This window comes from Emys orbicularis, chromosome 1 (genome assembly GCF_028017835.1).
Source record: "Emys orbicularis isolate rEmyOrb1 chromosome 1, rEmyOrb1.hap1, whole genome shotgun sequence".
Taxonomy (NCBI): domain Eukaryota; kingdom Metazoa; phylum Chordata; order Testudines; family Emydidae; genus Emys; species Emys orbicularis.
In genome coordinates this window covers 91,110,448-91,125,729 of record NC_088683.1, presented here as the reverse complement: position 1 = coordinate 91,125,729, position 15,282 = coordinate 91,110,448, and the positions used below count along the sequence as shown (strand labels likewise).

At 41.6% G+C, this 15,282-nt stretch overlaps 1 protein-coding gene across 1 annotated transcript in view; it reads right to left on the bottom strand.

The window, feature by feature from the left end:
• The window catches only part of UTP20 (UTP20 small subunit processome component), an 87,646-nt gene that overhangs the window by 38,599 nt on the left and 33,765 nt on the right, over positions 1-15,282 (bottom strand). Inside the window, exons 24-29 of the mRNA XM_065404546.1 lie at positions 15,022-15,107; positions 14,148-14,273; positions 13,349-13,515; positions 12,301-12,509; positions 7,304-7,447; positions 1,689-1,768 (exon numbers count right to left, since the gene is read on the bottom strand). Of these exons, the coding sequence (XP_065260618.1) occupies positions 1,689-1,768; positions 7,304-7,447; positions 12,301-12,509; positions 13,349-13,515; positions 14,148-14,273; positions 15,022-15,107 (812 nt within the window). The remainder of the gene's footprint in view (positions 1-1,688; positions 1,769-7,303; positions 7,448-12,300; positions 12,510-13,348; positions 13,516-14,147; positions 14,274-15,021; positions 15,108-15,282) is intronic.

Sequence of the window (15,282 nt, the reverse complement as noted above, 5' to 3'; positions counted from 1 at the left end):
TTCACTTTTTTTTTTTTTTAATTAAAACTTTTACAAACATTTTCTCCATAAAGTCACATACAAAAAGACTGAAGGTAAAGAGATGTTCTTCCACCTTCTGGGGGATACCATTAAAAAGGAAAAATTCTTATGACTCAAGACCAGTTTGGTACATAAACAGAAAATACATTCTTCATTTCTGACAACAGTAAATCTTGAGGTAAGCACTGAAATACTATGGTGATGGGACCAAATGAGAGTAGGTGGGGAGTTAAAAGTCCACGGTGAAATCCGGGCCCTATTGACTTCAGTAGAGCCAGGATTTCACCCCAGATATCTAAAGGCCAACTCCTTCTGACTCGTTTTATTATATATCTGAGCTGCATCCAACTCACACACGTTATTCTGTAAATGAATAGTAAACAGGGATCTAGCGGACACTATAGAACATTAACAAACCAATACAGTTCAAAGGGGAAGGACACACGATTTTTATTTAAAACTGGATTGGCTACCACTTTCCATTAACTCATCCCTCTCCCCTCAAAATCTGAGCTAGATGTTGGCTACAAACCTGCCTGGCTGTTCATGTGTGGGGAAAATGGCCTGATATTTATGGAGAATAATCTCCAAAAATTGGAAGATCGGGAGTTGCATTTGGATTATTAGGGAGCATTAGAGCAATAGTCTGGGGACAGAGGGGTCTTGACACAACATAGCTATAGTTATTTTATACCCTGTTTATACCTTGGGGAAATAAATCAGAATTAAGACCCCAGTCCTGCGAACACTTAGGTAAATGTTTAACTTTGAGCATGCAAATAATCCCATTGACAAGTCAATTGGTAATAGGACTCCTCATGCATTTGAAGTTAAGCACATGCATATGTGTCTGCACAGTTGAGGCCCAGGTTTCTACTTACATTGTCAGAAAACGTAACTGAAAATCGAAGTCCACCACTTAAAATAGAGTGGCTGGAACTCAGGTATTTGGTACATTTCCTATTGTACACTTCTTCCCCTCAGGTTCAATACCCTATGTAAAATACTGTTAAGCAATAACATGAAAGTATAGTATTACACTCCTTAAAAAAAAAAAGCAAGCACAGCTGCTTGGTCCAGTGGATAGAGGCCTAGACTGGGGAGCCTGGAGACCTGGATTCTAGTCCAGGTGCTCTCACTGACCTGTTGTAGACCTTGTGCAAATCAATTCCCCACTCTGAGATTCAATTTCTCCATATGTACCAAAAGAATAATGACACCATCCTTTGTCATGGCTTTGTGAGCTACAATGAAAAAGATCTAAATAACATTAAATGAAGTGCACAATCACCTTCTTTAATGGTGAGAGTAATTAACCAATGGAACAATTTACCCAGGGTTGTGGTGGATTCTCCATCACTGACCATTTTAAAATCAAGATTGGATGTTTTTCTAAAAGATCTGCTCTAGGAATTATTTTGAGGAAGTTCTCTGGCCTGGATTATACAGGAGGTCAGACTAAGTGATCATAATGATCCTTTCTGGCCTTGGAATCTATGAAGTTTACATGTTGATAAAAATACTGCTCTTTGCAGCTATTTTGTATCCAATAACTTCTCTGAGGGTGCAAGGAGGAATAATGTGTGACTATCTGTCTTTCCGTGCTGTGTGTTATTCACAGCAGACACTATGCATTCATCTTGCTTCTCCCCAAAGGAAAAGTTTACCTGGGATTCTTGCTCCAGATGTGAATGAGTTTGAGTAACAGAGTAGGAGAATACTGGCTCTCAGAAGCGAGCCTGCTGATCTAGAAGACAAAGAGGATAAATCACAAAACAAACAGTGTGACCACGCATCACTATTTAAAACATCAAATTTGACAGAAAACAAGTTTAAAGAATTCTCTGTGAATGATAAATTATCTTCAAAAAAAAAAAAAAATCATTGCTCACTTTCTAATCCCTTCAATACTGCTGATAGCTACTAATGGAGCATCTTTTGTTACACCTTAAAAAGCTTGAAAACAAAATTATCCCACCTACTATTTTTGTTCTCCACTTGGGAGTTATTTTCCCTCCCCTTGTGCTTTGCACACAGCTGCAGCCAAAGTGACGGTCTCACACTTACACTCCTGTCTGCAGCAGGATCAGCAGCATCAATATAACTGAGAACGCCTCTGCTACGTGTTGGCTGCTACTGAGCAGCCAGGAGATCGTCCATGTTCTTTCGGTTTAATGCACCAGGATGGTGAGAGTGGGGTTTAGGGTTGCTCAGTCTGCACTGCAGATTGGACTGTGTAAAACTGAAATTGAGGCAATGGTGGGGAACAGATCTACCAGTAAGTCTTAGAAAGCTTGTTCAGTTGCCCAAAATGATTGAGTGCCCCACTGCTCTGTATAAACCAGCGTTTTTCTGAACATATCAGAAACAAAGGCATCTTTAATGCAATCCTATGGCAAGCAAGTCTGCTACGCTGACTACTACCACCAAGTCCCAGTAGTAGATTTTTGTGCAGTTAACATTAGGAAACTTCAATTCCAAGCACAAAAGGATTAGAATTCTCCCTCCTCCCGCATCATCTCACAAGCCTCATGGTGTTTCACAGCCTTTAAAATAATAGATTCATAGATTCTAGAACTGGAAGGGACCTCGAGAGGTCATCGAGTCCAGTCCCCTGCCCGCATGGCAGGACCAAATACTGTCTAGACCATCCCTGATAGACATTTATCTAACCTACTCTTAAATATCTCCAGAGATGGAGATTCCACAACCTCCCTAGGCAATTTATTCCAGTGTTTAACCACCCTGACAGTTAGGAACTTTTTCCTAATGTCCAACCTAGACCTCCCTTGCTGCAGTTTAAGCCCATTGCTTCTTGTTCTATCCTTAGAGGCTAAGGTGAACAAGTTTTCTCCCTCCTCCTTATGACACCCTTTTAGATACCTGAAAACTGCTATCATGTCCCCTCTCAGTCTTCTCTTTTCCAAACTAAACAAACCCAATTCTTTCAGTCTTCCTTCATAGGTCATGTTCTCAAGACCTTTAATCATTCTTGTTGCTCTTCTCTGGACCCTTTCCAATTTCTCCACATCTTTCTTGAAATGCGGTGCCCAAAACTGGACACAATACTCCAGCTGAGGCCTAACCAGAGCAGAGTAGAGTGGAAGAATGACTTCTCGTGTCTTGCTCACAACACACCTGTTAATACATCCCAGAATCATGTTTGCTTTTTTTGCAACAGCATCACACTGTTGACTCATATTTAGCTTGTGGTCCACTATAACCCCTAGATCCCTTTCTGCCGTACTCCTTCCTAGACAGTCTCTTCCCATTCTGTATGTGTGAAACTGATTTTTTCTTCCTAAGTGGAGCACTTTGCATTTGTCTTTGTTAAACTTCATCCTGTTTAACTCAGACCATTTCTCCAATTTGTCCAGATCATTTTGAATTATGACCCTGTCCTCCAAAGCAGTTGCAATCCCTCCCAGTTTGGTATCATCCGCAAACTTAATAAGCATACTTTCTATGCCAATATCTAAGTCGTTAATGAAGATATTGAACAGAGCCGGTCCCAAAACAGACCCCTGCGGAACCCCACTTGTTATGCCTTTCCAGCAGGATTGGGAACCATTAATAACAACTCTCTGAGTACGGTTATCCAGCCAGTTATGCACCCACCTTATAGTAGCCCCATCTAAATTGTATTTGCCTAGTTTATCGATAAGAATATAATGCGAGACCGTATCAAATGCCTTACTAAAGTCTAGGTATACCACATCCACAGCTTCTCCCTTATCCACAAGACTCGTTATCCTATCGAAGAAAGCTATCAGATTGGTTTGACATGATTTGTTCTTTACAAATCCATGCTGGCTGTTCCCTATCACCTTACCCCCTTCCAAGTGTTTGCAGATGATTTCCTTAATTACTTGCTCCATTATCTTCCTTGGCACAGAAGTTAAACTAACTGGTCTGTAGTTTCCTGGGTTGTTTTTATTTCCCTTTTTATAGATGGGCACTATATTTGCCCTTTTCCAGTCTTCTGGAATCTCTCCCGTCTCCCATGATTTTCCAAAGATAATAGCTAGAGGCTCAGATACCTCCTCTATTAGCTCCTTGAGTATTCTAGGATGCATTTCATCAGGCCCTGGTGACTTGCAGGCATCTAACTTTTCTAAGTGATTTTTAACTTGTTCTTTTTTTATTTTATCTGCTAAACCTACCCCCTTCCCATTAGCATTCACTATGTTAGGCATTCCTTCAGACTTCTTGGTGAAGACCGAAACAAAGAAGTCATTAAACATCTCTGCCATTTCCAAGTTTCCTGTTACTGTTTCTCCCTCTTCACTAAGCAGTGGGCCTACCCTGTCTTTGGTCTTCCTCTTGCTTCTAATGTATTGATAAAAAGTCTTCTTGTTTCCCTTTATTCCCGTAGCTAGTTTGAGCTCATTTTGTGCCTTTGCCTTTCTAATCTTGCCCCTGCATTCCTGTGTTGTTTGCCTATATTCATCCTTTGTAATCTGTCCTAGTTTCCATTTTTTATATGACTCCTTTTTATTTTTTAGATCATGCAAGATCTCGTGGTTAAGCCAAGGTGGTCTTTTGCCACATTTTCTATCTTTCCTAACCAGCGGAATAGCTTGCTTTTGGGCCCTTAATAGTGTCCCTTTGAAAAACTGCCAACTCTCCTCAGTTGTTTTTCCCCTCAGTCTTGATTCCCATGGGACCTTACCTATCATGCACAAAATCAAATGAGTCTTCTGCAAAAAATATCCCCGAGAGAGAATCAATGGCTGAAATTCCCCTAGAGGGAGCTACTGGATTATTTTTGGAACCAGTATCCTATCGTATAGTGCTGGTCTCTGGAGGTATGTCTACACTGCAGTTAGACACTGACAGAGGCCCGTGCCAGCTGACTCAGGCTCACAGGATTCAGGCTAAGAGGCTGTTTAATTGCAGTGCAGGCATTAAAGCCTAGCCCAAGCTCTGGGTCCCTCCCACCTCTCAGGGTCCCAGATCCCAGGCTCCAGTCTGAGCCTGAATGTCTACACTGCAGTTAAACAGCCTCTTAGCCTGAGCCCCATGAGCCTGAGTCAACTAGCACAGGCCACCTGTGGGTTTTTAATTACAGTGTGGACATCCCTGGGATACACTAGGTCATGCAGGAAATGAGCATTATTTCTTTAAACCAGTTATCATTCCTATTTACAGAAATTATACAGCATTGTCAAATGGGACCAGTCCTATTCAACATATTCATAAATGATCAGGAAAAAAAGGGTAAACAGTGAGGTGGCAAAATCTGCAGATGATACAAAACTACTCAAGATAGTTAAGTCCAAAGCAGACTGCAAAGAGCTACAAAAGGATCTCACAAAACTGGGTGACTGGGCAACAAAATGGCAGATGAAATTCAATACTGATAAATGCAAAGTAATGCACATTGGAAAACATAATCCCAACCGTACATATAAAATAATGGGGTCTAAATTAGCTGTTACTGCTCAAGAAAGAGCTCTTGGAATCATTGTGGATAGTTCTCTGAAAACATCCACTCAATGTGCAGCAGCAGTCAAAAAAGCGAACAGAATGTTGGGAATCATTAAGACTATCATTAAGATAGATAATAAGACTGAAAATATCATATTGCCTCTATATAAATCCATGGTACGCCCACATCCTGAATACTGCGTGAAGATGTGGTCTCCCCATCTCAAAAAAAATATATAGTGGAATTGGAAAAGGTTCAGACAAGGGCAACACAAGGCACAGTCAACCTGTGAAACCCTTTGCCTGGGGATGTTGTGAAGGCCAAGACTGTAACAGGTGTCAAAAAAGAACTAGATAAATTCATGGAGGATAGGTCCCTCAATGGCTAACAGTCAGGATGGGCAGGGATGGTGTCCCTAGTCTCTGTTTGCCAGAAGCTGGGAATGTTCTGTTAATTCCCTCTGGGGCACCTGGCACTGGCCACTATCGGAAGACAGGATGCTGGGCTAGATGGACCTTTGGTCTGACCCAGTTATGGCCATTCTTATGTACACAGTGCTTTCCAAACACAATGCTCCAAGACACTGATTCAGCAAAGCATTTAATCACATCCTGAATTGAGGCACATGCTTTGACTTCTATGGAACTTTGCTGAATCGGAGTCTTAGTTTCCCAATGCTGGGATAGCTGGGGGCATAGAAAGAGAGAGCTGAAAGGCTAAGACAGACAATAAACCAAAATTCTCTTCTACCTAATCAACTGAGGTGCAAGGTTATGTGCTTTGCATACAGCTAGTTCATCTGTCATTTGGCCACATGTAAGGTGCCATACAGGTAGATGAAAGAAACATGGAAGGAATAAATAAGCAAAATGAACAAAAATGGATGAAGGGGCATATTATAGGTTAAGACTGACCACAGAACAAGAACAGCTAGCCCACCAAGGTACTGTTTGATACTATTTAGATGTTTTTCAAGTGTAAATACTCAGGCATTTTAGATTAGACAGATTAGGCACATAACAGATACCAACAGTACAATTTTGTTCCCCAAGAAGCGTCAGAGCAGTGCCTTCAATGGTTAAAGAAGAGAGAGACAGTTTTAACTTGATTCAGATTAATCTGTAAGTATTTTTGATTATGGCTTGAATGTAGAAGCAGCCCCAGCATTAATCAGATGCTTGACCCTCTTATTAAGACCCAAGATCGGCCCTTCACACACGTAATACAAGCAAATGAAATTAGAGATTTCTAGGCAGAAAGTGTTAAAATTATCTAGTATTCAGGTTAAAAAAAGAGTTTCTATACATCTGGATATAATGCTTAAATTATCCAAAAGTACAACGTTTGGTTTAAAAAGTCATACAAAACATATAGTACATAATCTGCAGTATCCCAAATTAAGGTTAATACATTTAATAATATAGTTTAAATACCAGCATCCAAATATTCGGATACATAACTCATAAAAAGTTATACTAATAGCTTGTGGAAAGCAAGTACACCTCTACCCCGATATAACGCTGTCCTCGGGAGTCAAAAAAATCTCACTGCGTTATAGGTGAAACCGCGTTATATCGAACTTGCTTTGATCCACCGGAGCGCGTAGCCCCGCCCCCCTGGAGCGCTGCTTTACCGCGTTATATCCAAATTCGTGTTATATCGGGTCACATTATATCATGGTAGAGGTGTATAGCGATGAGTGTAGATTGTCCCACAATAATTGAGAATTTAGGATAGGTTGTCCCACGTATATACAATTAATCAGAGAAGTATTTCAATCTCTTTCCAGACTTTGCTTATCTTTACATACTGGATAACTCAGAATAAAATGTATTACTCTGTCAACATTACCTGGGGCCATATCACTGCCTCAAAAATGGCATCAATCTCGTCCACTGTAAAGCGGTAGGTCTCAAAATCAGAAAAAAACTCAGCTACAAGTTTGATCCCAAGACGCCTCAAATTTTTCAGTGGGTTAATAAACCTTAGCTGGATCTGGAAAAAATAAAGACAAAAATACCTATTCTTGCTGCAATACACAACAAGCTAGTTACCCTGCAATGAAATACTGTATTTAATCAATATGGATATGAGGGACTCTTGCTTGGACTACTGCACTGTTTCCTCCTGTTTTCTACCGTGAACAAGTTACCGTTATCTTGTAAAGATGATTTTAACTTTCTGACTAAGGTTCCAATCCTGCACCGAGTCACAAGGCTTAACAGGGACTCTGCACGGGCACGAGAGCCTACTCGCACATAGCTCGCTGAAGGACTGGGGCCAAAATCGCTGTAAGTGGATACTACAGCTCTTAGCTCTGCCCTTAATAGATCTAATACCCCAGTCCCAATATTCAAACAGTACCACTTTACACGTCTTCAAAAGCAGTGGTATTTGGCCCTGTCTCAATTAGCAGCCAAGTACAGAATAACTTATTGCTACAGAGAGCAATTATATGAAGTCAGAGAAATGGGGACCCCATTTCTAAATATATTTGAATAAAAAAATATTGAGATGGTTCAAGGAATGCCAAACCTCCATGCCGCCTAACCCCTCCTCTTTTTCCCATGTCCCCTCCTTCCCTCCTCTTTTACATCTGTTACCCCACCCTAACATGCCATGTCTATGTAGCATTGCCTGGTCTTGCAGTGTTGACAAACTGTAAAATCTTGCAATTGCATAATTCTATTGGAGCTCACATACATTTTTTTGGTACTTTTCTTTGTCTGTTTCTGTATGAAAATATATTAAATAAATTACCCCCCCCAAAAAAGCACAACCAAAACCAGTGACCAAAGGCGAGTTTCCTCTTAGCACATGAAAACGTGCTTAGAGGAGAGAGAGGAATCCGGCAAAGACAGAGCGAGGGGAGGGCTAGAATGTAGTAACAAGACTTACGCTACCCATGCATTTAACGTTAACCACGTTACATTCTCTAGCTTTCCTTAGAGAAGATATTCAACATGCTAATCAGGCATCTGTTTATAATATTACAGCCTTTTCTGCTGGGCTCCTCTGGGAGGGCTACACTTATGGCAACATGTAAAGTACAGACACTGCATGCCTCCCTAGCATGGGTATAAACAGCAGGGCAGATGGCAAGGCTCTGCTTAGGTGAGTGGAATATAGACACACCAGGACCCTGTGGGTACATACCCTACACGGCTCTCTGCACACCCATGCAGTGCCTCCCCTGTCTACAGTGCTATTTTTACCAGTGTAGCATCCCGCTGCTTCCCCCTGCCAGAGCCTTTCACTGTCACATGTAGCTACACACTGCAGCGAGTGTGGCTGCAGCCTGCCTTTTGCTGCGGTGTGTAGCTACATGTACCCTACACTCCACAACGCGTAGACAAGGCCTCTAGGTAACACTTTCAAAAGCTCCTAAGTGACTTAGAAACTACTACTTCTTCCTCTTATCCCACCATCTAGGGTCGGCTCACCATGCAAACATCTGCCATCTTCGTCTGTCCGAGGCAGCACTAAGGTCCATCAGCTTACCATCTTCTTTGATGCAATCCACCATCGCTTCCTCGGGGTTTCTTTCCTACCACCCTCTCCTGCCACACCATCTTCCCCAGGTCCTCTTCATTCACTCTGTATGTCTGAACTAGCAAAGTTGCACTTCCTGGATTTTTTCAGCCACATCACGGACTGAGACTTCCATCCTACCGCTTTCATATCACAATCCATCCCTTCGTGGGACTATATTGCACAAAGACATCTCATCTCGAACATCTTCAGGCATTGAACTTGCCGTCTCTTTACTGCCCATGCTTCTGCACAATACAGCACTGTGGGGCACACCATTGTTACATACAGTTGGGCTTTCAGTGTCAGTGAGATGTTATTCCACTGTCTTCCAGAACTCCCCGGTCTGGACTGTATCTCGCATTCATGCTCACTGTCATCCGCAACCCAGCTGTCCAGATACCTGAACTGCTCAGTCTGGTTTAGTCATACTCCATTAATCTCTATATTCAGTTTCCCTGAGGCACCTCTACCAACCCATATTACCTCGGTCTTAGTCATATCCATTTTCTTCCCATGCCAGCTTATCTGGCCGTACCACTGATTTACTCTTTACTCTAGCTCTTTCTCTGAGGACACCCTTATAGCTATGTCATCTGCATATAGCAGCTTCTCACCTTTCCCATTGAGATCTTCCATCAACATGATAAACAGCAGCAGACTAAGGGCCCCAGGTGCAGTTGGACTTTCACATCAAAGGGGCTGGTCATTCCAAAACATGTTCAGATCGCTGTTTTAGGTGATATTAAATCCTCAGACACGCCATATTTCCTCAGCACTAGTGTGAGCATCTTTCTGTCCACGCTATACTATGCCTTTTCTAGGGCTCTAAGTGCCCAGAAGCGAACCTGTTGGTACTTAACTGCCTCTCGATCACTTGCTGAATTACAAACACGGCATCTGTGGTTCCTCATCCTCTCCTAAAGCTGAGTTGTTCTTGTCTGCGGAGGGGTTCCAGCATTCTCCTAATCCTAGCATCCAAGAGTGTTCCAGTACTTTCATTCTACGTAACAGTAACTTTATCCTTCAACAGTTTCCACATTCGTGGACGCTCCCCTGCTTATGTACTTAGACCAAGATAGACCAGCACCAATCTTTGGATATTCACGTATCTTGCCATATGGCTTTAACCCAGGGGTCGGCAACCTTCAGCACGCGGCCCATCAGGGTAATCGACTGGCAGGCCACAAGACATTTTATGTTGACCATCCACAGGCCTGGCCCCCTGCAGCTCCCAGTTGCCGCAGTTCGCTGTTCCCAACCAATGGGAACTGCAGGAAGCGGCGGCCAGCACGTCTCTGCAGCCCACGCCGCTTCCCACAGCTCCCATTGGCCAGGAACGGCGAACTGCGGCCACTGGGAGCTGCGGGGGGCCATGCCTATGGACGGTCAATGTAAACAAAACGTCTCATGGCCTGCCAGCCGATTACCCTGATGGGCTGTGTGCTGAAGGTTGCCGACCTCTGCTTTAACCACTCCGTTCATCCATTTTATGCCTCTCTCACACAGGACTTTCTCCAGGTCTGCTGTCACTTCATCGGTCCCACCACCTCACTGTTCTTCATTATCCGGACTGCATTTCTCACCTTCCTCCATTGTGTCAGACTCAGGCACCACATTAGGATATTGGCAACTCTTCCAAAAAGGGGTTTGCCTCATTTAAGAGGCTCTCAAATTATTGTTTCCATCTCACCTTCATTTTTTCAGGTGTTACTAGCAGTTTCTCCTGGTCATCATTTAGAAATGGTGCTGCAATACCATCCTCCTTCCCTTTGTATCTGATTTTTGCAGTGCTATAGATCTTTTGGCCAGCCAGATGTGGGTGGTTTACAAGCTCAGCATACAGGTCATCTATGGCACTGTCTTTGGCCTTCTTCACTGCCTGCTTAGCAGCATACTTTGCTTCTTTGTATTTGCTTTCATTCACACTCGATGGGCTTGTGTCTTTTTCTTTATGCACCATTTTCTTATTTCAGATCGCTACCTGCACTTCGTCGGTCCACCACAACTCCTCTCTTTCCCTAGATTTCCCCCAGCTGTACTGTCCACACACCTCTTCTGATGCTGCAATCCTCACTCTTTTGATGTGGTTCCACTCTTCCTCAGCTGATACCAAACCTGTTTCCAGGCACTTATCTCACTGCTTGTACAAACTTCTCTGCTGTCCTTCCCCTTAAGGGCCCGTGCTTTAATCTGGTTTCTTTTGAGCTTAGTTCCCTCCTTTTCCCAATGCTCAACCGCAATCTTTATCACAAGAGACATGATTTTTGCTACTAAAAATCAGAATGACAGATGATAATTTTTACACCAAATAAACTGAATCAGATTCCCCACTACTCAAGCGAAAGGAAGGAGATACATAGGCCTCTTCTCAAGGGGCATGCTCTAAGGACATGGACAGATTCCATATTGAAAGTGAACAGTAGGAAACAGTAAAACTGTAACTGAGCTCAGAACTACAAAAGTAGATATTTAACTCTTTGGGCAATATCATCCTGCAATAAATGACTCTCAAACCCACAGGAATTTCTTGTAATAATTATCCAAGCTAAACAGATTTCTCCTATCCTTCTCTGAACTCTTAACACCTCACTAGCTAATGAAGTGTTAAATTAAGTTTAACAAGTGACAGCATGGCACCACAAATACCTCTCCAAGAGTTACTCAGTCACAACTGATGGTGAGAGACGGCATTACTTGAATAACTTTGCAGTACAAAAGTGATTACTCTAGAGACAAATAAAATTACTTTTGCACTACTATAAACTGGATTATGGACTGTAACCATCCTAAAATTACCCTTCCCTTGTTGCTGGCCACTGCTACAGCACTTAGAGCAGCACAAGGGAAACCATGATATTAAAACCAAAAAAAAGAAACAGACAGAATTTTTCTTTCCTTGTTTGAATTCAAGTCCAGAAAGGACTCTAGTTGCCCCAAACTTCTAGTTAGTGTGTGCACTTTGGCTTAATGAAATGCAGTGTTTTTTAAAAAAATGTATTTGACATTCAAATTCTTGTTTGTATGAATTGTTACACGCAATGTTTTAAAATGCATATTTTATTAAATAAATTCAACACTGTGACTGACTGAAATGCCAACAATTTAACAGCATTTTAAACAACAATTTAACAGCAATATACTCATTCTATATAAACACTGCGGCATTTTAAGACCAATGTTGCTGGCCTATACTTTTATCCATCTTTCTACTATTCACTGGTTTCTAAAGCTTTACTCCTTATTGGCACTAAGCGTAATTTGAACCAATAGAGTTGAAACACACACACACACACACACAGTATCATGTTCCTTACCTTCTCTCTTTGTTGAAGGATGTGGGATACTGTTGCTGTCATACAAAGTAAAATCTGTAAAATCTCAGGTAAGTACTGAGTGATCAGATGGCCCATGTTTTTCAGTACAACCTCAAGGCTGTTGAACAGACTGTGCTGGCGGCCTAGAGGCAGGACTTTAGATAAATCCAGTTCTGATATTGTTTGGAGTACTGCAACCTGGCAAGGTCCTACAGAAGGAAGGAGGACAGTGAAAATATATCAGTTCATCTTTACCTTGGTAAGTAAGGACCCGATTTCAATAGGCCAAATGTCAAGGTCTGAGGTTCCTCTCAATGCGAGAAAGGGTGGCAAATCTGGCCCTAAATTATAAGCCCTTTAAATGCTCCTAATTCAGCTTCTTATGTAAAATTAACGAACAGCTCCAGCTGTCTGTCATGGTTCTTATATGGCCCTCATTGCTGTAGTGTTGGAGTGCCTCACAATCAATGTATGCACTTATCCTCATAATGCCCCTGTGGCATTGTGCTCACCAGCCCTTCAGAAAGGAAGGTCAACACAGTAGTTAGGATTAGGCTGACCAGATGTCCCGATTTTATAGGGACAGTCCCGATTTTTGGGTCCTTTTCTTATATAGGCTCCTATTACTCCCCACCCCCTGTCCTGATTTTTCACACTTGCTGTCTGGTCACCCTAGTTAGGATGCCAACCTGGGACTCTGGCGTTCTGGGTTTGATTCCCTGCTCTGCCACAGACCTCCTGTGACCCTGGGTAAGTCACTCAGTGTCTCTGTGCCTCAGTTCTGTAATAACGGTACAGGAATAATAGTACATTGTACAGCACAGAAGGGAAACTGTGGCCAAGGGCTCAGGGGAAACCTTGACTCTTATTTAAAAACAAAAAAAAACCCAAAACCAGTGCCATGGGTGCTTTAATTTACACAGGGTACTTATATGGCCCCCATTTCCATAATATCTAAGCCCCTCACAGTCCTCAAAATATTTATCCTCCCCACATCCATGAGGTAGGGAAGAACTATTATCCCCAGTTTCTAATGGCAGAAACATACCAACACTGAAGTGCTTCACAGGTTCAAAGAGCAGGTCCAGGAACATTCTAATCTCTTCAGGCAGCGAGCCAGCAAGGAATCTCAGAACAATTGACATACGAGTGCCCGCAGCAGATTTGCCCTGAGTTCTGCTTCCAGTTTTGTTTCTCATCCGCCCATAGAGAATTCTTCAAAAGCCAAAAAGAAATAGTATTTGTGAGTTCTCCACGAGCTGCCTGTTTCTGAAGCATTGCAGGAGCAGTTTGGCTGGTTCACAATCTTTGTTCAGAAAGTTTAATCTGAACTACATGGCTTAATTAATACTCCCCGCGATTACCTCTATTGCTGCTTGACACCCAGTAACACTACCAGAAAGGGTGTGCTCTTGCTCCCAACAAGGTCACTGGAAATTTTGCTAGTGATCTGAATGGGAGCACAGCTTAAGTATGAATTAGCAAAGCATCAGGCTAGTATGAAGACAGAGTTATAGCTGAGGAAGCACTTTCATTGTAAAATGCTATTTCCATGTATTTATCAAATAAATGTAATACCCTGAGGGTGAAAATCCCTCAGATTTCTTCTTAAGCATATTGTTTGGAAAATATGAGCTTAACTAATGCATTCAACAATACTACACACACACACAAAGGTATTAAGGAGAATACCATGTACAGTAATGAACAAGGAGGCCTTAGTTGCTGTGAGAGCCATACGTTTGTATCGTCTCTTTAAAATATCAACCAGAGGCTACATTATGTTTCTTCTATAGCCATCGTTTTATTTTAATATGCAGAGTTTATGCAGTGTTTCATCCACACACCTCATAAGAACAGGAACAAGATCTGGTCGATGTTGCATTTTAACTATAGTGTTCTCCTCGGAGATGCTGAAATGAACTATTTCTTCTTTAAAGCTCTTATCTTCCAGTAACCTTTGCAAGTTCTCCCTGCAAATATTAAACACAGTTATTAAAAAAAAAAAAAAAAAAAAAAAAGCTCTGTGTAATTTATTAAAGGATCACATCCTTACCCTTTTAACAAAAGGGTAAGTAAATCAACTAGCTCAACTTCATTACATAGACTGCTACTTTTCATACAGGGTTCTGTAAAGGCTATCCAAGTGGGTGCAATAGTACTGTGCTGACAGTTTTACCTACTGGTTATAAAGAACTACAAAAATCCTTTACTGAAAAGAACACAATTGGCCACTACATACCATGGTGGGTCTGGATGAGGGAAAAGATTTGTTTTGTTTTGAGAAAGAGTTCAAATCTGATAGATAAAAGATTTCAGTTTTTCCATTTCTGAATGAACATGACTCTGCTGCACTCCTCTGCCTTCTCTAAAACAAAACAGCAATTCCTCTTCTCAGATATCTGCTTTTCAAGACTAGTCCAGGTTACCTTCTGTGACTGTAGCTAGATCTCAGGCACAATGGCATGTAGGTGACAACCTCTTTTCTTCTTTATAGTCTACAAAAGCTTTTTCCATTTTAATTTAAATATAAATAGGAGAAGCTTTTTTTTAATTCTGTCCATTTCCAAATTCAGATTTGGAATAGGAATATTAATTTTTCCTGGGTTCAGAAAGTTGTGGATATTTCTCTTAGAAGCAGATGATGCCAAATATCATAAATACATGTTTGATGTGATACCTAATGCTTTATCTGTGTTGGAAGAATTTTAAAGCTCTTACTTGTATGGCAGTAGGTGCGGATGCTTGTAAGTCATGATGCAGTCAAGGGCTACTTTTTGCACATTCTGGTCTTGATGGGACAACAGCTGAAGGTAACATTTTACAAGAAATGAAAATTAGGAGAAAGCCCAAATAATATATACACTTCTCCTTATACCACTAGATCAAGATGATTTACTCAAGAGAGAATTCAGCCCTTAAATGGGGGGCGGGGGAAAGAGAGAGTAATTATCTAACCTAAAGGGAATTTCATTTTAGAAC